Here is a 22500-nt window from a genome sequence, read left to right on the forward strand (position 1 = left end):
TTTCTCATGCATACTAATGTGATATAATATCTGTTGTTGTTCTTCATTTCCAATAGGGACCCCGGGGTCTGCTGGGTCCCAGAGGGTCTGTCGGAACTAACGGACAGCGGGTACGTTTCTCTGTCCATCTAAATGATGCCATCAGTCAACATGGCCCTAATATGTATGATGAACCTATGTTAATCTGAACACTGCTAACAAACACCATTAAACTGACATGTACGATGACTCTCTGTCATCTGAATACTTGTGGCTAACGTGTCACCAATAGCCTGCATATACAATGCTAGCAGCGAACATGTCGCTAATAATAATGTATAATGAGCCACTGCTCATCTGAATAATACTATGTAGTTAAAACAGATTATGAACCTCTGAGATGCTAACCGCTACCATGTCAGCTATACGCACGGTGTACCTCTGTGCACCTGGACGCTTCTTAGAGCTAACATGTTGCCCACACCAACTCACAGGTTTGATGTAATGAAATCATTTTGCCTCCTCCTCCAAAACAGGGTATGCCTGGACTTGACGGTCATGCCGGTCCTAAAGGAAACATGGTGAGATGTTCTATGTGTTGCTCTACATGTTATCTCCACTCTTTTTTGCAGAGAAGGTAAAAGGTTAAGCCCCTCCCACTTTGGGATTTTCCAGGCAATTAGTGTGTTGTTCCGACCCCGGTCTGATCTCAGTCCTTCCTCCACAAGAGCGGACGTGGTCAGAGATTGGTCAATGATGTATTGAGAAGGCCTTCTCTTATCGCTGCATTAGTCAAAAGCATCAGTACGACCACACACATACACGCACACACAGACACACACACACACACACACACACACACACACACACACACACACACACACACACACACACACACACACACACACACACACACACACACACACACACACACACACATCACTTCCTGCTGAGAAATCTGGGATGAGATGTAAGCCATCAGGGATTGGTCATAGGACGCAGCTGTTACGACCCCACTCCCCACACACACACACACACACACACACACACACACACACACACACACACACACACACACACAAACTTCATGCCGCCACGCGTCAAGTGAAAAATCCCTGAAAACAAACAGCTGTCGTTAAGCTGTCTGAGGATATAGTTAGTGTTCCCTTGGCGACCGGGTTCCTGAGCTCTGCCTGTGTTTGGGTGGTCTGTTCTTCTATACTCTCTTTTGACAAAACGTTGGAGTGGGTTTAATAGACAACGACAAACAACATTAACGTTTTAGTGGGTGGAAAGTCACAAGCTTTTACAGATACAATTATCTGACATAGACTGTCAAGGATTTCTATTCCTCCCTCAGAATAAAACAATTCATGGAGTCTGGGGCCCCACTAACAATCAACACTGGAGGCACTCGAAGCCCTCTCTGAATCAACCGTTTGTTTTTCTGTTGTCTGTTGTAACAGCTGTAGCCCACAGACTCCCATGGCGCCTCGCGGTTTTCTATACGTGTAGCGCTTGTGGCAGGCTAAATCACCGCAGGGAAACAAACCCACCTTCCCAGTTAGCCCCTATTGTTCTTTAATACCCATCCCCCCCAAACCCCATTTCCCGGCAAATTCGTCCCTTGGGGGCGGGTTTTCATCAAATAAATAAAGATATAAAAGCTGTTTGTTTCACAACGGGCTTCAATGAGATGCAGGCCCGAGGTTAGACTTGGGTCTCTTGCCAGTGACCAGGCAAGTTTGCTGGGATACCGTGAGTCAGGGAATCAGTGTATCACTTTCTCCCCTCGGCTGGACTCTCTCTTTGTTTTGCATACTTGGGATTGTTACAGTGGACGAAGTCCAACTGCTGGGTCAGCTGGATGTTAGTAATCCCAAGCTCCCACTTTGAGTCCGGTCATGACCCCCTCCCTCTTTCTTTCTTTTGTTCATTTCAACTTGAGCCAGTTATTTCATTGTGAGTAGACCGAGAGCTCACACTTGAACTCTGCGGGGGGACGTTTCTGTGAAGAACCTGTGATGGAGGAATTGACCCGAAGCTCTTGTTAGTTTTTAAGGATAAAAATCGATTTAGATGTGGTGAAGACCTCCAGATCAGATATCCCTGATCTGTACCAAAGGGGAATAATTCATTTCAAGCCCTTTATTCTTGCACGGTTCTGATACCAGCAGGCAATGCAACACAGTGCTATTATTTTAATTTTTTTACTATTGCTGACTAAAAGTACTAACTGCTGAACTCTTTTGTCACTTTCTGTCCAGGGTCCAGCAGGAGAACCAGGACCACCTGGACAACAGGGTCTCGCCGGGCCAAATGTACGTCATACTTAATGCGATAATACGGATTATCTCTCTCTCTCTCTCTCTCTCTCTCTCTCTCTCTCTCTCTCTCTCTCTCTCTCTCTCTCTCTAAAACACTAATTTCCCAGTACTGCCATGATCCCACACAACGTCTGCTGCCATCTGACCGTACCCCCCTGCCAAACCAGACCCCACTCCCCCATATCCTCAGCCTGTTCACTCCATGTTTAGAAGAACGTTAGTATCGACTGTTTGATTCAGACTCCAACCCGTCAGCGCTCCCCTTAGTGACGCCCTGGGGGGGTCCGTCCCGTCCTCCTTCGTGCGTCCTTCTTGCCCCGTCGGGACCCCCCCCCCACACACACACACCCTTGACGGGGCTGGGAGAAGGCCACCTCCTGTAATGTGGAACAGCGATTCCCACTTTTGTTGTCCTGACGGTAGCCAGCATCCCTCTAGAGGGCCTCCCACGCCCGGCCGAACTTCCAAGACCCACGGGATCGGAAGGAGGGCCAGCGTGCGCCAACCGTGAAGTCTTGAGCTAAAACTAAATTCTCCCGCGTCGATGGTGTACGCACGTCTGAGACGGGCTTAAGGCCTGCCACCATCGTCATAGCTAAGCCGTTCTGTTCAGTGCCCGGATGGATGAAGGAGGTGGTGTGGATTTCTGGATTTGGAGTCGTTGGCGACAATGTGAAGTTGAACGCTTTGATGTTTTCGTTCGGGCCGTTGGAGCCGGTGTCCCTACAGCGTCCTCGGAGAGGTTGTGTAACAATTTTGTGTTTGAGGGGGAGGAGGGGAGGGCAGGGGGGGGGATGTTGTTCCATAAGAATGCCATATTTTCGTTTCCCGCGCACGCAAAGTTAGACATGGAGACAGTGGAGTGAGGAACAGAAACACAATACGTTTAGTCATGGAATTAAGGCTAGCACAGATAATTAGATTGCGAGAAATCCTGTCAGATATTTGACTGCCAATGTTGGAGCCGCGGTGGCTATTCTGCTTCACGCAGACGGACTTTTGTGATTTGAATAAACTGTTCTAATGGATGGAACCGTGTTTGCTAACTCTCACTCTATGTTCTGTCTGTTCTCTCTCAGGGTCTCATCGGTCCTCAAGGTCCGATCGGGGGTCCTGGTGAAAAAGTAAGTGTGGAGAGAGTTGATCCATTCCCCCGACTCAAAAAATAAGGGTTATTGTTTGGCTTTGTTTGTTTTTTGGTCCTTTTTCGGGCCAATATCTGTTAAGTGATCCAGCAGATATAGGCTTCTTCCTTCCAAGCCAAACACTCACTGCAGGGATGTGGGATCCACACACAGACACACACACAAACACGCATACACAGACAGATGGCGATGTAGACAGCGATACAGACAGTCATGTCTCATAGTCCAAAAAACACAACTTCTCAAAATACAACATTGAAGGATCCAATATTCCAGATTGTGTCATTGATTTCATAGATAGTGGTAGTTATTATTCAGTGTTTTGCTTCATTTCTGGTTGTGGTGCAGATACAAAAGTGAATCACTTCCTTTGCTGACCTCATGAAATTGCTCTCTCTCTATCTGTATTTCTCTCTCTCTCTCTCTCTCTCTCTCTCTCTCTCTCTCTCTCTCTCTCTCTCTCTCTCTCTCTCTCTCTGTCTCTCTCTCCTTCTCTCCTTGTCTATCTCAACCGTAGGGACCTTCAGGAAAACAGGGTCTGGCTGGCCTGGGCGGAGCTGATGGGCCCCCTGTAAGTTACAATTGCAACTTCCTGTCGACCATTTTTCTTCTCCTACTGTCCCCGTCATTGGGGCTGTCATATGGCAGAATGTGTGTTCTGCCAGACGCATAATCACTTGTATCTGTCCACGTCACCCAGGGTCACCCAGGGAAGGAGGGACCCCCTGGCGAGAAAGGAACAGTTGTAAGTATTATTCAGATATTTATGTTCCCCGTCCTGGCTTTTGCTTGAATGATCGAATGTTCAAGAAGCACACATAAGAACACAGAAAATGATCAAATATTTGAATAAAATAACTTTATATCGGATGCACGAATCAAAAATATGTAATTTTGTTGCCGTCACTGAAGCAATGTTTCAAATAATTCATACAAATAATTATATGATGTAAAATATAAACCATGGCTTATTTTGTTGCCTTCTTTTAAGCATTATTGAGTGCTGGATAGACAGTGCGTGTTCAACAAAGACTGTTTAGATGGTGTCGCTATAGTTGATGTTCACTGAAAAGCATTTAGACATATAAAAGACAGGTTCCTGCAAAATTGTTCTGTGACACATGGCTTGTACCTGACCCAAAGACACCCAGCCAGGAAGAGAATAGGGGGACATGCACAATGTAAGCAGACATGACAAGAGCATAAACAGCCTCTAATATAAACCAGCAGAGTCCTGCTGCCATGTTTTCATTGAGTAAACCCCAGCATGAGCCACTTGGACAGCAAGATGTGGCACAAAACCCGTTTGGGGGTGTTGTGTTTGCTGAATGATGTAATTTAAGAAATCGTCACAATGTATTTTTGTGTTTTGACCGCAGCTGCGGATCAATGCAACCTGTCACTTTGCGTCTTTGTGCTTCGTGTTTTCATGCACACAGGAATATCCAATCTATTACTTTGATCGTATTGTATAGAAAAATAGATGAATGGTCACTTGAAAGGTGATGTGTCTATCTACAATGTTTATCATAATATAACAATTGGAGTTTTCCCGCTGTTGGTTTTTATCATATTATCTCATTGGATTTCGTATTGCAGCCTAGTAATGGATAAGAAGATCGTCTGTGTGTTCCTTAATGAAAGTTCTCTTGCTGTACGTATTTCAGGGTCATCCTGGTGGCATGGGATCTATCGGGTACCCCGGGCCTCGTGGTGTGAAGGTATAGTAACAAAAGAAAATGTTGAGATATGAGTGCTATTATCATGGACCGTAGATTATGTTTATTATGTAATTGCTGACTGCACTTTTCTTTTTCTTTTGTCCAGGGTGCGGAGGGCATCAGAGGTCTTAAAGGTGGCAAAGGGGAGAAGGTAATGCCATAAAAACACCTCCCACTTGCTCACTTTTCGCCCAACTGCACAAAATGTCCTCCTCCTCGATGTAACTCTTTCCTCTTTTCAATTAGGCCGTTGGAAAATCCATTTGTAAGCACATCAAGTCATCAGTGAAGGCATCAAGCCCCTTAGTTGTAATGGAGTGTGGCTCCATTAGGCAGGAATGAGATGGCTTTTAGGAGCAATTCACATAAAGATGAATCCTTTGCCATTGTTCCCTTTTTGCACCTAGTTAGTGCCTCAGTGGTACTCCATTGACTTTCCACTCGGCCAAATAGGAAGGAGCTGCCTCTGGCATGTATATCTTTTTTTATATAAAATCTATATACCAGAAAACACATGCACCGTGCCAAATCTATGCTAGATAAACCCAAATCCCCGAAATGTTTGCAACATGTAGTATCACTAAAGATCAGCAGATGTCAGTAAAGCTACATAATACTTCAGCAAAACTAATATGAAGCAAACAATTTCTTTCAGAGTGCATAGTAATGCCAGGAGGTTGTCATGGTTCAAAGAATGATACATTTGTGTTAAATTGTGATAATTCATCAGCCACTTTTAAGACACTAAAAAGTGTTTGTAAACTTTACTTGTTAATCCACGAGGGGTCACTATTTAGCCTTTCCAACAAGTCACCAACTTTCACACACCTCATCGATCATCACTAACATTTCAATCGTGTCCTGAGCCTGATGTTCATTATTACACAAAACCAGATTTGTTCTTTATTAGGTACTACGAGTTTGACCTTTTTGAAGCAACGTGTGGCCATTCATTCAAATCTATCGACCATAAATCACTCTTAATCATCATTGATGTGTTTCTCCTTCATCTCCAGGGAGAAGATGGATTCCCAGGCTTCAAAGGAGACATGGGCATCAAGGGTGACAAGGTTAGAGCCTAACGTGCACAGTATGAATCAAACGGTGGTCTCTGAAGCACTTCTTTGTGCTCTCTGTTCTGAGAACACATTTTAGGGGCTTGAAAGGCTACAGTAGGTCTGGATGAACTGTGTTGCGGTGTGTTTTGTTTGTGCCTTCAGGGAGAGAACGGTGTCCTCGGACACAGAGGAGAGGACGGACCCGAGGGCCCTAAGGGCAAGTCCGGCCCCGGCGGCGAATTAGGACCCATCGGAACAGCCGGAGAAAAGGTATCAGTCGAAAACCTGCTCACACGTGCTAACTTTCAGTGAATTCCCAAGGGCATAATGTTTTCCAGCTGTTTAGACAAGCTATGATTTAGTTTTCTATTTGTGGATAATACATATTAAATAAAGGAGGGATACAATCATCCTTAAAGGGAAAGTCAACACTGGAATCAAAGCTCGGGGATAACGCCCTCTCTGGGGAAACAAAAATTGGTGCCAATTGGTGAAGCACCAATTGGCACCATTTGGGCCAATCAGAGACAGTGATATACCTGTACGGCCTATTTATAGGCCCATTGACATGGTTGAACCGTTTAATGGCAAGCATCCCATTATCCCACTTTACTTCTTGTTTTAATGGTCATTAAAGTTCTTAAAGACTATACTTACTGTTGCTAGAACACTTTCGTAATCCTACTCTTACCCAACCTAAAGAAATCATCTCTGACAAGATGAAATGTTGTGACATTCAAATCAAGTTGTTTATGTGCTATTTTTTCTTTTGCTATTTTTCTCTAGGGGAAACTTGGTGTCCCTGGATTGCCTGGATACCCTGGTAGACAAGGCTCCAAGGTACATCATTCTACATAATAACAAGGATAATAAGCTGGCCCAAATGCCTTGCTCGAGGGTATTTGAGCGGAGAGATCTCCTTAAATATTAACCTGCCTTATTAGCTGCGCTGCCTCCCCTTGTGTTTGTTTGTCTATAGCTATGTGTGTGTGTGTGTGTGTGTGTGTGTGTGTGTGTGTGTGTGTGTGTGTGTGTGTGTGTGTGTGTGTGTGTGTGTGTGTGTGTGTGTGTGTGTGTGTGTGCAAGTGTGTTGACACGCTTGTTAGTTCCTCCACTATGAGTCTACAGAGTGTCATTATGTCATTACAGCTCATCCAAAGCCTGGAAAATACTTTCATGTACTTTCCCCATCTCCAATGCTTTGCTGACAGTCACAAACTCACCTATAGATACCCAACACACACACACACCCACACCCACACACACACACACACACACACACACACACTTTTATTTTTGTATTTAGTCGCTATATCCCGCCTCTTCAGCCGCTTCAACCTCACCTGCCTACTTAGTCACTAACTCTGTCTACTCCCAGAGATTGTTTAGCATGCTGCCCGCGGCTAGCGCGTTAGCCTAGGCTGTCTAGCACCACAGCACTGCCCCCATGCTGCCTGAGGAGCAGCTCTGTATCTCCCCCCTGCCTGCTGTCAGTCAGTGTTGCTACCTGGCGCTGCGAGACTCCGTAGAGCCACCAGAGCAATGCCACCTGCAACATGGGTGTAATGAGTGGAATATAGCGACCCATTAAATCAATGGTCCAGACAGAGAGAGAGACAAAGAGATTGAGAGAGAGAGGTAGAGAGAGCGCAAGAGAGACATAGAGAGAGAGATCAAAAGATACGCTGACACTCGATGGATATGAAGAGTCCAGAGAGTGTTGTATTCATGCTGCATGTAAATTAATCCTAAATGAAAAGCAAGCGGTTTGAAAAAGAAAAGCACAACTCTTCACATGGAGGATGTGGGGGCAGAATGGAGACAGACGAAGTGAGAGCGCGACAGACAAAGAGAGAATGAGACGCGTGAAAGGGCTCTCATGCTGTTTGAAGATGAGACGCACAGTGAAGGGAAGGGGGCCCCCAGTCTGTGCGGTTGCTTTGTGTGGTGGAAAGGACCGGAAAGAAAAAGGGACGGCCTTTAAGGTGGCTGACTGGAGTTGAGGCTCCCGCTCTCTGCCTTTGTACCTCTAGACGGCCCACAGCAGGAAGCTGGAATAAAGGCCACTTTTAAAACTTTGATGTACCGAGGCCTATTAAATATCAATAGTTACATTTTAAAAAAAAAGCATGGATGTACATTAGAAGTCTATTAAGTGGTTGTACTGTGGTGGGTGTAAATGGGTTGTTTCATGTGGGATCCATTCAAAGTTATACCGTTTTTTTTGGTCAATTTAGACAAAAGAGTGGATACATTTATAGTTATAGTTCCGTAGTTGTAGATCTCTGAACTAAAGTGTTCAGGTACAGCATGGTTGTTCGTGTAAAGAATTGACATTGCTTGGGCAACTTTAGCCACCATGCTATAGGTATACGCTCACAAAAGTGTCCACCAATTATATTTTATATTCTGGTCGTCTATATACAGTACCGGACATTCGAAAAAAGATGCCATCTCCCAGCATGCAGTCATTCTCACACAGTACAGTCTTGAGGACCGCATTAGCTATAGCACAGGTGGACATGGACGTCTACAGAAAAACGCACAGCATGTCATGTGGTGTTGTCCTTATTTCACTGCCAAAAAAACAAAACAGAACTAACAAGTCAAGCTTGTGCATGTTTCTTTTCTTCTTTCTCTCTGCCTGATCTTTTTGTGATTCAGCCCATGCCCTCCACTGGGTTTGCTTATGCTGAATTCATGATGTGAATATGCATGCCAATGGTATTAAGCACATACACAATTTTTTTTTAACAAATGTTACTTTCGCCATGCTTTTGAAGGCCACATTTCTCCTTGTGTATGTGTGTGTCTGTTTGCGTGTGTATATCTGTGATGTGTGTGTGTGCCCGCACTCTTGCGCGTGTGTACATGTACCGCATCACTATCTATCTTCACGTGTGTTCTGTTGTGCTTTCTATCAACCGCTGCCGGGGGAAGTGTGGCTACACCGGTAAGCCTCTGCTAGCCGTACCTCTTTATCCCCCCCCCCCCCCCCCCCAACCCTGCGTTCTCCCGCCTTCCCACCCCATTTGTGTGAGTGACACCAAGGCCTCTATCAGCGAACGTCGCCTGTGGAAGCTCCTAGCGGCTAAATTGCTGATGGGTATCAAAGGGGTTCTGTTGCTGTTTTTCTCCATCTTTTATTCACTGGCGCCGCCGTCACCTCCTGCTCGTTTGACGGTCACGATTGTTGTAGCACAGTAACCGTGCTAACGAGCTAACTCAGAACCGCCTGTCAGCGCGACGGACCAAGGCCGTGGGGGGGGGGGGGAGGGGGCGGAGACGAGACACTCCTCAGATTTTCCAAGGAGGAACCGTCAGGAGCCGTTTTCCCTGTTACCGTGCGGCCGCCCGCTGTTGATAAAGTTGTTTTCCCGCTCGTTGCCAGTATCAGGTGTAATTGTCATTCATGTGCAAAAGGTGCTTTCTTCACAGTCTCCGCAGACTTCGCTGCTTTATCGGAGCCAGTCAATAGGAGACATCTGTTGTTTCCCTAGGCCCAAATTCTCAGCACATCTAATTGTTTCCCCTCCCGTTTTGTCTCCTTTTTATCTTTTTATCTCTCTCTCTCGCTCCTTGACAATTCATCTCTCCACTCTCTCTCTCTCTCTCTCTCTCTCTCTCTCTCTCTCTCTCTCTCTCTCTCCTCTATTGCTGTTCCCTGCAGGGATCCAACGGCTTCGTCGGGTTCCCAGGGGCCAACGGAGAGAAGGGCACTCGGGTGAGCTGAGCTGTTGTGCATTGTTTTTCAGCCACCATTTTGGTCAATACCTTTGGTCCCACTGTGGAGTTGGAGCTCGAATGAAGTCGAACTAGCGGGGCTGATTGAGGCGGGAATACTGAGTTAGAAATATGTTCAGTTCAGCCTTTGATGTGTGTTACTTCAAAGCATTACAGAGGTTCGAGGCAAACGAGAAATAGAAAATTACGATAAATATATGAACTGGTTGAGAATTAATTTCTCATTAAATCGCCTACAAATTCAAAGTCAATTAAACAGGGAAAGAATATCAAACAAAACAGACTAGCTCTGATAAAACCAAGCAGACAGTTAAAGGTCAAACCCAACACACGTATTGTGAACGTGAGCAGGACTGTAGAGAGTTCTGGAAGTCTTTACAATAGGGTTCATAGGTTCAGCACACACAGAACCTGCGGGGTATTTGTGAAGAGGAGGATGAGGAGGTATAGAGAGAGAAGGTTGGGGGGGGAGGATAGTGCAGAATTGATGAGACAAGCTGGTCTCTGCTATCGGGTCCTGGCACCATGTGGACCCCACAGTGGCCGAATTGAAAGGTAGTTCAAGCTGTCAAGGGCCTCTGGGTAATCTTTAACACAGGCAATCTGATTCTTTTATGTATATATATATATATATATATATATATGTATACATATATTTATCCATAGAAGACGTTCCGGAAGATTCTATTTCATCCCTCACTCAGTGTAGAACTCCAAACCATGATGTTTTATTCGGTTTCGCAGAATAGTTTTACCATAAGCTGCCAGTTTTCAGTGCTGAGATTTATTAATATGTTGTTTTGGTTCATTTTGTCTCGTTTTCTTTTCAGGGACTGGCTGGTAAATCTGGGCCTAGAGGGCAGCGTGGGCCAACGGTAAGGGAACTCAGATGCCTGGCGTGCCACAACAACGTATCTTTCTTCTTCTTCTATCTTTGTCTTTTTTCTTTAAAATATGTACACATTTAACCTACTGGAGTCCATCCCCCTTTTAAATATTTATAGATATAACCTACAGTGGTCTATCTCTCTTTTCAATATGTACAGATATAACCTATAGTCGTTTTTTATCTCTCACTTTTATATATGTACCCATTGAGTCTGCAGTGGTGGTATTTCTTGCTTTTTAAACATGTACACATCTACCCTTTTCTATGTCTCTCTGTACACAGAGAGGCAATCTTTTTCACAATAAAAGCGTATGAGTTTGGCTTTTGGTCCATGTTTATTTCATTATGTTGTGTTTGTGAACTCAGGGTCCCCGCGGAGGTCGTGGTGCCAGGGGCCCCACAGGGAAACCAGGAGCAAAGGTATGGAAGCAGCGAGTGGGCCCTATCCCATACATAGTCCGTGCTCATTGTGATGAACGCTCAGAGCTGTGGATCCCCTGAAATGTCACAGCAATGTGCTTCTTAGTGTGTTCATATATCCACATGATGAACCATCTGATGTACACACGCACGCTTAAAGTAAAGATGGGCCTCACACTGTGAGTGCCAAATAATATCGACTTAACACACAGAGACTGTTAGGTGACACATTATCTGCCTGTTGTGTTTACGAGTTCAACAAGTGTTGTGAAGTGAGTGGGCTGTGTCATTTTAATGTGTCACATGTGCCTGTGGAAGAATATACTGCAAAGAAAATACTGCGTTTACCTGCTTCATTGTGTGTGTGTGTGTGTGTGTGTGTGTGTGTGTGTGTGTGTGTGTGTGTGTGTGTGTGTGTGTGTGTGTGTGTGTGTGTGTGTGTGTGTGTGTCTGTGAGTGTGTTGACGTGTGTGTGTGTGTCTGTGTGTATTTGTGTGTGGACGTGAATCTGTGCGTGGGCTATTGTTTCTGATGTTTTGTTTGTATGTGCAGTGCACTTCATCGTGTATGTGTGTGTTTGTGTGCACACATCATTTTGTGTGAGTGTGTGTGTGTGTGTGTGTGTGTGTGTGTGTGTGTGTGTGTGTGTGTGTGTGTGTGTGTGTGTGTGTGTGTGTGTGTGTGTGTGTGTGTCTCTCTGTGTGCATGCATCAGTGTGTGTGTGTGTGTGTGTGTGTGTGTGTGTGTGTGTGTGTGTGTGTGTGTGTGTGTGTGTGTGTGTGTGTGTGTGTGTGTCCGTGTGTCTATCTGTGTGGCGGTGTGTGTGTGTCTGTGTGTGCATGCAGGTTCTTAACGGGTGCGTCTCCGGCGCGTGTGTAAATCGATAGCTTCTCGCAGCTACTCTGGCTTCCTGATCACGTCTTCCTGTGTCTAAACAGCTAATCTATCCTGAATGAAGAATCCATTTCCTCTCTCTGTAGGGAACCTCTGGCAACGATGGGCCCCCAGGCGGATCCGGAGAGAGGGTGAGTACCCCGGCTTCTGGCTCATTCTTCGCCCCGTTAGGTTTTGGGGCTTAACTTTTGTACACAGAAGATGAGAACAATTTATTAAGGGATCTCGTTTTGTGACTTATTTTTGGGGGAATGGGGGGAGTGACCTGAAAGGGATGTCGATAAGAATATTTTTGTTTTGATTGTAAATTGAATTTGTCAGAGACCCGAGTGTAGAATTAGATTTCTTTGTGAAGTGGTTTATTGGTTTGTTTGGTGATCTTTATGATCTATGATCAAACCGTCCAAAAATACTAAGTATTCATATTCAGTACAGATACGCCAATAAGATGCGCTAATTCGTTTGTGAGGTCCAACTATTGAATATAAGGCAGTCCACATCAACTCACAAGCATTTAAAAAGCATTTACGAGCATAAATAATGCAAAAAATATAAGTACATTCATATGTAATTTATTTATAATAATAATAATAATAATACATTTCATTTAGAGGTGCCTTTCAAGACACCCAAGGTCACCTTACAGAGCATATAGTCATTATACATTTTTTAAAAAACAAGACATTGTGGAAAAAAAAAATAAAAAAAAAAAATAAACATAAGCAATAAGAAATAAATAAAACAAAAACAAGACAAAACAAAACAAAAAAAAATATATATATCAAAACAGTGATCAGTTAGACGTTGTGTGCGAGTTTGAACAGGTGAGTTTTGAGTTATATATATATATGTATAAATAAAATATACTGTGTGATATTTGTATGCACATGTATAAACTACTAATGGGTGCTGTTAGGCACCCATACATCAATACTTAGTGTTTGATTCTAATCCTTTTATTTGACCCCACCAGGGACCCCAAGGCCCCCAGGGACCAGTCGGCTTCCCAGGACCCAAAGGACCAAACGTAAGAAACTCTCCAGGGGACCCCCATCGTCTGTCTTCGGTTCAAATCGGCAGCATCGCATTGACGCCCTGTACTAAAACACATACCAATACGAATCCTTCGCCCCCACGCCCGGGGTCTGAGTGTGGCTGTCTCTAACGAGCACATGTGTGTCCCCTGCAGGGCCCCGCGGGGAAGGACGGGCTCCCCGGACACCCCGGACAGAGAGGAGAGACGGTGAGTCAGCGGCTCGCACCAACGCACGCACTGCGACAAAAAAGATATATATCCCGTCGTTATCTCGGCGTATGTCAGCCGTGCCACTCTTCAAAGGGCACGTCAGCCAAGAGTTTCTGTCAGCTGCTTTATTTGAAATGATACCAAGAGTAAGCTGTGGGAAAAACGTTTTATTTAGGGCTATTGAGGATGTTTGGTGGCTGAGGTTTGAGCGATAGGAGATATTATATTACTCTGTTGCAGTCATCTGCTATCGACAGAACCAGTGCTGGCTACCTTCTAACTATGCTGTCATGAACAGCTGGTAATATGTAAACTAGCAATTTTAATGAAACATTAATTAATAGTAAGGTGTGAATTAACTGGCACTTTGAATGTATAGTCAATGTGGATCTCTATAGACTTGCATTTTTAAATGTAATAGGATGTTTAGAATAAGTAATGCATATGTTACATACTCAGGCTTACGATTCAACTTGTAATGGAGAAATGGCAATGGACCGCCTTTGGAACTACTGTCGGTGGGCTTGACTTCACAAGAGCTCACCGAACACAATGTGTTTTATTTGTTGCACTGCAGGGTTTCCAAGGAAAGACCGGCCCCCCAGGACCAGGAGGTGTTGTTGGGCCCCAGGTACATTAACCCCCCTACTGAACCGTTCTCGTCTGGCTCCGCTGCTGCTGTGCTCCATAACTTACTTTGCTGTTACTACGAGACGTCTACATTCTACAACTTTTCGAGAATAACGCTTGTTTCTCAATTTAAAAACTCACTCACAACCATTTCAGCCTGTTTTAAAGGCAGTTTAGATTAAAAGCAAACTATGCAATAGAGTGGAAATGGATATTGACAACAGTTACAAATAAAGTGTATTTAGAAGTAATACACTTTGGTCCCCAAACAAGGGGCCAAAATTAGAGGCTTTTTTTTGGAAGTGACTGTGATGTGTCTCCCTGGTGGTTTACAGGGCCCTACCGGAGAGACAGGGCCCAGTGGAGAGAGAGGACACCCAGGCTCCCCAGGACCCCCTGGTGAGCAGGGTCTACCCGGAGCAGCTGGCAAAGAGGGTGGCAAGGTAAACGCCAGCGCTTGTTCGCAATGAATCTCAATGCATTCACACAATGCTCCAAATGAATCCTTTGCATGGAGTCGAGGACATGGTTGTTAGCGTAGGCGTTGTATTTGAATGCATTAATTGAGCCAATGCTTAGAGTTTACACTTCATCCAAAGCCGGTTATAGGAGTGAGGCAGAGTACAATCGAAAAATGCAATCAATATCGGAGCGCCTAGTACAAATTGAAGTGCCGCGAGGTTGACTATCCAATAACGTGCGCTCCAAGAGATAGCTGATGGAATTAAGAAGCAAAGGGTAAGTTGCTCATTAGTCCGTTCAGGGACAACATTGCAAACCGTGCATCGATAATGCTAAAGCAGTCATAAAGCAGCCGCCTGGAAGTTCAGTGTTTCAAAGTATTCCCAGGCGAGGTGACAAAAAAGTATCTTCTCATAAAAGTAAACAGTAAGGGAACCATATACACCAATATAAAGTATTATTGTACTATTGAGGGGATTTATGAATGAAGGCCCAATATAATGTGTGATTTAAAAGAATTACAGGTAGTTAAATCAATTTTCGAGATTAGATTGTAACCTGACGTACCGGATAATAGAGCTGAGAAACTGGTGGGGGTCTTTTAGCAGCAATATTTCTACCAAGGTGTTCATAAAATTGGCGCCTAGGTACAGGCCCCGACACGGTTCCATTTTGAAAATTAAACACGGTCCCCTTTTGAAAATTCTGCTCTATAACTATTCCAATTGCTTTAAATGGTCCAGGGCCTGTTAAGGCGACGCGATCACAGCTGCCGTTCATTTCTACCCAGAAAACGTTTTCTCTGAGCCTTGTTCTTCCGCGTCCATACGGCGGGACTGAAATTGAAAGTGTTATTTGGGATGATTGCGTTTTTCCCTCCTATTTGACCGTCATTTCCACAGCTTTGAGAAGTCACTTTTCGGGCCTAAATGCAGATCAGCGTCCATTGATCACCTGTCGAGCTGTCAGAGGAGCTGAAGGCGTGTGTTTGTTGTTTCCCCATTCAGGGAGATCCTGGCCCCATGGGCATCTCAGGGAAGTCGGGCCCTCCTGGTCTGAGAGGCTTCCAGGGTACACGAGGTCTTCCAGGGGCCATGGTGGGAAACACACACACACACACACATACACACACACACACACAGGTGCAAGCATGCACATGCACGCGCACTCACACTAGCTCTCTGGATACAAAACATACACACTAACACAAACGTACAAGCGCAAACGCACAGACACACACTGCAAATGCTACGCACAGATATAAACACAATTCTCCATCCGAAGGACACACAAATACAATAAATGTGTACTAATGACGATACAAACTCACACACACACACACACACACACACACACACACACACACACACACACACACACACACACACACACACACACACACACACACACACACACACACACACACACACGCGCGCACACACATCCCTCATCCTGTCCAGCCCCTGCTGTGTTTAGCACCGTTTTAAATCCCCCTAATTAAAACGCTAACTACCTGCTGCTAAACCAAATGCCAGAGTTGGCAGCGGACCAGACAGCCGAAGTTGTGTCGACCCACAGAAGTGTGCGGGGATTCGGCCTCAGAAAGGATTTAACCCCTAATGACAGCATCCCGGAACCATTCATCATCATGTATACATCCCTGTGGCGTCGATGACCATATGCACCGAATGACAGCGATCCAGTGTCCTTCGGCTCCATCGTGTTGAATGTCAAATCGTTGTTGTTTTTTACCGATAAGGACAGCAGCCCATCTATGATCATTACCGACCAGATTAGCCTTTGTATAGGGTTGATAATGCATGTGTTTGTAGAGGAGGAAAATGTAAGGTCAAACACATTAGTACATCACATGCCCTCTGTGAGATCCCCCCTCATTAGCAGATAGTTGAACTAGCCATAGGACTGGATTTGGAAATGAAGGACTTTATACGTGAACAGTTCTGTATCAACTGCTAGTGGGCCTTCCCATGAGGAGTACAGCAACTACCTTACACCTGCCCACACATAGAACACACATCTGTGTGCATGATTCATATGCATTTTGCACACAGCTTTGTGCGTTTTATACATGTCAGTAAGTGCATGTGTGCACATAAGACACACATGCACACACACACATGCATACACAATGATTTAAACAGCAAGTACCCTGATTATTTATTGCTCGAGTACCCAATTAATATTACAACCCCATTATTTATAGTTTTTGTACGGATGTGCAGTGAATACAAAACTAAACATGCACACACACACACACACAAACACAACTAACAGGCTTCCATATACACAGACAAATAGTTTCTCATTCTGGTGTTGGAGCAGTGTTACAAGCACTCATTCAATTACACACACACACACACACACACACACACACACACACACACACACACACACACACACACACACACACACACACACACACACACACACACACACACACACACACACACATACACACACACCGACCCATACGGATACGCTGGTCAATCTCGTTGAGAGGCACAGTAGCGATTTACGAGCCAATAAATAAACTAGAAGGGTCCTGTTTTTTTTGCTCCTTTCTCCTGGCAAGCGGAACCCTTCCAGCGTCCTAATGCAGCCCCCCTTCTCTGCAACAAGGGATTGGGGGGGGGGGCAACATAAAGCCCCCCATCACTCGCATGGCACCCCCGCCCCCTTGGCTGTGTCGGAGCACGTCAATTAGTTCAGATGATGAAGGTCTTTACTGCCCCTGGCTAGCAGCCCTTTCCATATGTCTTCCTCGTCGCCGCTTGCAGCCAGGGATTCAGAGAACAGGAGCTGCCATTCATGTCACCGCCGTTACCACCCCAACCCTTACCACCACCAATAACACCACTGTCACCACCACCACCACCACCACCACCACCACCCTCACCACCAACACCACCACCAACACCACCACCAACACCACCACCTCCACCACCAACAACACCTCCCACCACCAACCTCAACACCTCCACCATTAACAACACCTCCACCAAGACTTTGAGAGGCAGGGAGGAATAGGACAATATCACAGGATGGAATAACACCCTGTGCTTTGTTTGGGGGTCCGTTGAGTAGGGTGAGGCGGGGGGGGGGGGGGGGTGTGTGAGATGGGGTGGCCGGGGACACCGTGAAATAGGAAGAGCTCTTTTTTCATAGATTAACAACGCCTACCCCGGTGACAGGCCGCTGGATCAGACAGTACTGGTGGACAACCGTGGAGGGGGCTGGTGCACACACACACACACACACACACACACACACACACACACACACACACACACACACACACACACACACACACACACACACACATTCACAGACCGCGTCTCTCACACATACACCCATTCAAAGACACCCTCTCTCCCACACACACACACAAACACAGATACCCTCTCTTACAGACACACAACAAACACACTCATGCATAAACAGATCTCACAAGCACACATTTACCCATTTCAAATATGCCGGAGTTACACATGCAACCATGCTGCATAAGCTTTGTTCACTATGCACAGAAAATATATTCAGACAGTGTCCAATACTTAATGGATGTACATTTACATGCAGTTGACCTCTCTGTCTCTATCACACACACACACACACACACACACGCACACACACACAAGCACCCTCCTCCATACATAGACACCAACTTTCAGAGAAAGTTACGCTCGCACACACACACACACACACACACACTCACACACATTATTGTTTAACCGCTGGTTTGACAGCAGCGATTACTGCTCTCCAAGCGCCACGGCACCAGGGAGCTTGACCTAACCCCACTCTCGCTCTCTGATTTCAGGGTCCAGCTGGCTTGAAGGGAGGAGAAGGCCCCCAGGGAGCCCAAGGCCCCATCGTAAGTATCCTGTTACCATGGCTACCTCCTCCACTGACCCGACTTTGGCAGGAGGGATAAAATGCATCTTGCTCATCCCGGAGAATGATTTTGTATACGGCAGTAATGACGGAGCAATCCTGCAGTGATTTGATTCACGAGAACGTACTGCGAAAAGAAATACTGGCGATGGGCGTCTCAGTGTGAGCTTTGAGGACCTGTCAAGTAGTTACCCACTGAGAGCGCACTTCAAATGTTGAGCCGTTTAAAGTTAATGGGACAAATTCCCAAAGAACAGGTCACAACCAATGTCCTGATTGCACTAAAGCTTTGCAAATATTTCCAAAACAGTCAGGCCAAATATATTCATTATATCTGATATATCTGAACTATTACCCAACCAGTGGAAAAGTCAGAGGCCTGAAAACGATGTATATTAAATAAACAGCATAGTATATTTTATATATACAGCATATACTTCCGAGCTCTGCCAATTTCAGTAATAATTAATGCCAGGGTTTTTGAAAGAGTACAGGAAAAACTCCCCTTGGTTAATTTAACTCTTGGCTTCCCCCCCTTTCTCACGCTGACATTATCAATCTTCTTCAGAACAATCCTATTCTAAGATAGATTATGTTATATTGTAAACTACGTAATTATACGTCTTGATATTTACACCAACAAAAGCAATGCTGGCATTAACCAAAAAGGTTCCTGTGAGCCAGAAGATACCGAGTGTTCAAAGCACATTTCATAATATGACGTTGGCTTCCAACTTCCGATCGTGATTGCTGCTAAGCACTGTGGGAATATATTAAATTGGCCCCTTTTGATGTTTCCTTTGGCTAAAGTTGCATTCAGCTGCACAGAATATCACATCTTCTTTTCAGTTTAGCTTTCCAAAGACTGCAAATTTCACTTTTCATAAAAAAGTAATCCTTTCCCGTAAGTTGTTGAGTGAGGTTTTGCCTCGCGTCATTTTGATGATCAGTGGGACAAACGGATGAAACTACAGCATCTAAACCTTTCTGTGTAAAACGTTGCGTAAATTGGACTTAGGATGTTATGATATTTCTCGGTCTTTCATTCGTCCTTCCAAAGTCTTTGTTCCCTATCCCTTACACCATGTAATACATGTCCCCGCCTAAAACATCCTTTCAAGCAAAGTTTCCATCACACTCCGCACAAACTTCCACAACGGGGGTGCTTTGCTTACCACCCATTGCATCAGCATTGTCACCGCGCTAAGAGCGGGAGCGCGTCTTTCGTCAAGAAACCATTGTTCTTTTAACGTGGGATAAATCATAAATAAGCCACCTCTTCCCGCCACTGATGTATGTGTGCGGTTGAAAAACAACCCCTCAGAGGGAGTGGACTGACGCGTGGCTTGAAAGCGGCTGACATTTATCGTCGGGCGGAGAGGCACCCCCGCTGTGACTGCGTCCGTCCGCTCCGAGCGGGGAAGGATTAGGCGGAGTGCAGATGTGCGGATGTGCAGCGTGTGAGGGCGGAGATGCTAGAGAGTTGAAGTGGGGGTGGGGGTGGGGGGGGGGGGGGGGGATAGCAAGGAGGGAGGGTTGTAGGGTTTTTCGATTGAGGAGAGTAGTTGGAAGCGAAGGCACACCCCGGTGCAGTATTTTGTTTCTTGTGATCCAAGTTTTTGTGAATCACTTTACAACAAATGTGAAGGGAAGAGCACCATCAGGGGGGAATGGATAGCAGATGCCATGAATAAATCAATTAAAAGACAAGTTACAGAATACTAAGACCAGACAGAATCAGACAAGATCTGAGTAAGAAAAAAACAGAATAAAGATTTTTGGGATTCAAGGCATTTAGTTTGATCGGCACAATAATCCCTGGGTTTTGGATGGCAAAGATGTCCATGCCTCGACTGAATAAGGTTGGATTTTATTATGTTTCCAGTGCATTACTATGTAGATATCTTTCTCAGAGCGCTCCTGAAAGTGGCAGAGGCCCAGCAGAGGTTGCGAGGATACACTTGAAGAAGTGTGTTTTTTTTTCAGAGCAGTGCATGCAACTGTGTTTGTTAGATGCCCACACGCTCCATAGAGAGCTGCTGTTTTCCACCATCGCCTTCCCTGACAGTGATTGAGCTGCCGTTGAGCTGCCGCACAGTATTTCTTTGTGCGCTTCTTTGTGGGTGTGTGTTTGTGTGTGTCTGTCTGTGTTTCTGTTGGGTGTTGCATGTTCATATTTTGGTTTGAGGATCAATTCTATGAGGGTAAAATATAGTAAAAGAAAGTTTTATGAGTCCCTAACTCTTTAAAAAAAATTGCATTCAGGAGCAGCCTCTATTGTCTTGAATCCCCCTCTTCCTCTTTGATATGAGATAGATTGCTCTAAGGACCAGGTGGATCCAGGAATTCCGCAGCCAGTAGTGAAAAAGACCCTGGCCTGGCCAGTCCGCCACACACCACAAACACGTGCACACAACACACACAACAGACACACACCACCAGGCGGTAGTAACTAGAGAGATATAATGAGACAGGGCTTCTGTGTGAAATGCCTTGAGAGACCTTTCATAAAGGCCTTGGCGGAGCTCGCCCCAGTAAATCAGAGGAATCCTATTACCTGATAAGAGTTCCCTTCGCTGCCCAGGGGCACTGTCAACCTGGAGGAGCCTGGGCCAAGGTCACCACAGGTTGCTTTTATCTGTGCCAACTCGTCTCCCAAGGGGGCTGGGATGTGCCGTGGTTCCTTAGTTTTGGGGGCGTTTCATTTACATTTCAGTGCCTTTCGTTTGGTTAGTACATATTTACATATTTAGCACGTAATATGAATGTGCTAATTTTCTATCTACTATGTTCCGATCAGCCAAAGTGGATTTATATTTGAGATATTTTTCTAGCAAACGCTAACGGTATCATAGTGTTTCCTGCCACCCTTCATTCCTGCCTGATGAGCCCTTCTCTGGTCTTCCATCACAGGGCTCCCAAGGAGAGAGAGGGCCCGCCGGCCCTGGTGGCGCCATCGGTCTGACGGGACGCAACGGCCCCCAGGGGCCCCCCGGCCCCGCTGGAGAAAAAGGAGGACCTGTGAGTCGTGGTTCTCTCTCCTATGGACGCCCATTCACCCGTTCACCCATATGCATGGCGACGCCTTCATGAACACACCATCAGACACACCGTATTGAGTTAGATGGCTCAACCCGAACCAAGTCTTTCTTGTACACAAAAAACACTCTTGAGATGGATTCACGTTCTTGACTTTTTGTGAGTGAGACTTTGTGAGACACTGACCACTCCATGTTCTGTGTTTAGGGAGAGAAAGGGCCCCTAGGCCCAGCCGGTCGCGATGGCATCCAAGGGCCCGTCGGCCTGCCCGGTTCTGCCGGCCCACAGGGACCTCCCGGAGAGGACGGTGACAAGGTAACGTAGGGCGCGGCGATTGAGCAGCGGTCTGCCACTTACGGGGATACATTTCTTTGTCGTATGTTGTAGCTGATCAAAATATGTATTTCACTTTTAGTGATGAATACACATATTGACACTGCTACTTATTTTGCCTCGGACACATAAAACTATATTTGCCACAAGAAAACTCAACACATGCCCTGCCATGTTGATGAAATCATAATTTTTTTACAATACAGCCTGCAGGAGCGATAATCTATGCATTCACACTCTTTTCAGCCTCAGGTGCGCATCACCGATCATTTAGCTTTCCAGTCTTTCGCACACTTGTAGAATAATACAACGTAAGATCAAATATACATTCTGGCCTCTGTCTAGCTAACAGAATGTCCTGAGCGAGACAGCCAACATATGCTTCCATTCCCTTTTCGAATGTTTAACCTTCACAAAATTGCCTATTCCTGGCACGGATACCGCCATATAATTTGCTCCATGAGGGGGATGGAATGATGGTCTGTGCGCCAATCAATTGATTACTCTGGAGCACAGTTTGCTGCTCAGATGTGTGGGAAAGACGAAAGGTGAGCATTTGTGTTTGTATCTTCCAACAGGGAGAGGTTGGTGGTCCCGGCCAGAAGGGAGGCAAAGGAGACAAGGGTGAACTTGTAAGTTAATGTCGGATCCCTCACTTTGTTTTATTTGTTTGTTTCTTGGTTTGTTGCGGTCCGTCT

The 22500-nt window shown here is 45.5% G+C and overlaps 1 protein-coding gene across 1 annotated transcript in view; it reads left to right on the top strand.

Annotated features, from left to right (window-relative positions):
- Positions 1-22500, top strand: part of LOC132462834 (collagen alpha-1(XI) chain-like) — a 64907-nt gene that overhangs the window by 19015 nt on the left and 23392 nt on the right. The window contains exons 17-40 of the mRNA XM_060058594.1: positions 57-110; positions 516-560; positions 2247-2300; positions 3386-3430; positions 3969-4022; positions 4152-4196; positions 5119-5172; positions 5279-5323; positions 6189-6242; positions 6393-6500; positions 7017-7070; positions 9901-9954; positions 10805-10849; positions 11230-11283; positions 12264-12308; positions 13151-13204; positions 13367-13420; positions 14001-14054; positions 14389-14496; positions 15523-15612; positions 18357-18410; positions 21344-21451; positions 21677-21784; positions 22381-22434. Of these exons, the coding sequence (XP_059914577.1) occupies positions 57-110; positions 516-560; positions 2247-2300; positions 3386-3430; positions 3969-4022; positions 4152-4196; positions 5119-5172; positions 5279-5323; positions 6189-6242; positions 6393-6500; positions 7017-7070; positions 9901-9954; positions 10805-10849; positions 11230-11283; positions 12264-12308; positions 13151-13204; positions 13367-13420; positions 14001-14054; positions 14389-14496; positions 15523-15612; positions 18357-18410; positions 21344-21451; positions 21677-21784; positions 22381-22434 (1494 nt within the window). The remainder of the gene's footprint in view (positions 1-56; positions 111-515; positions 561-2246; positions 2301-3385; positions 3431-3968; positions 4023-4151; positions 4197-5118; positions 5173-5278; positions 5324-6188; positions 6243-6392; positions 6501-7016; positions 7071-9900; positions 9955-10804; positions 10850-11229; positions 11284-12263; positions 12309-13150; positions 13205-13366; positions 13421-14000; positions 14055-14388; positions 14497-15522; positions 15613-18356; positions 18411-21343; positions 21452-21676; positions 21785-22380; positions 22435-22500) is intronic.

The sequence above is a fragment of the Gadus macrocephalus genome, chromosome 8 (genome assembly GCF_031168955.1).
Source record: "Gadus macrocephalus chromosome 8, ASM3116895v1".
In the NCBI taxonomy this organism is placed as follows: domain Eukaryota; kingdom Metazoa; phylum Chordata; class Actinopteri; order Gadiformes; family Gadidae; genus Gadus; species Gadus macrocephalus.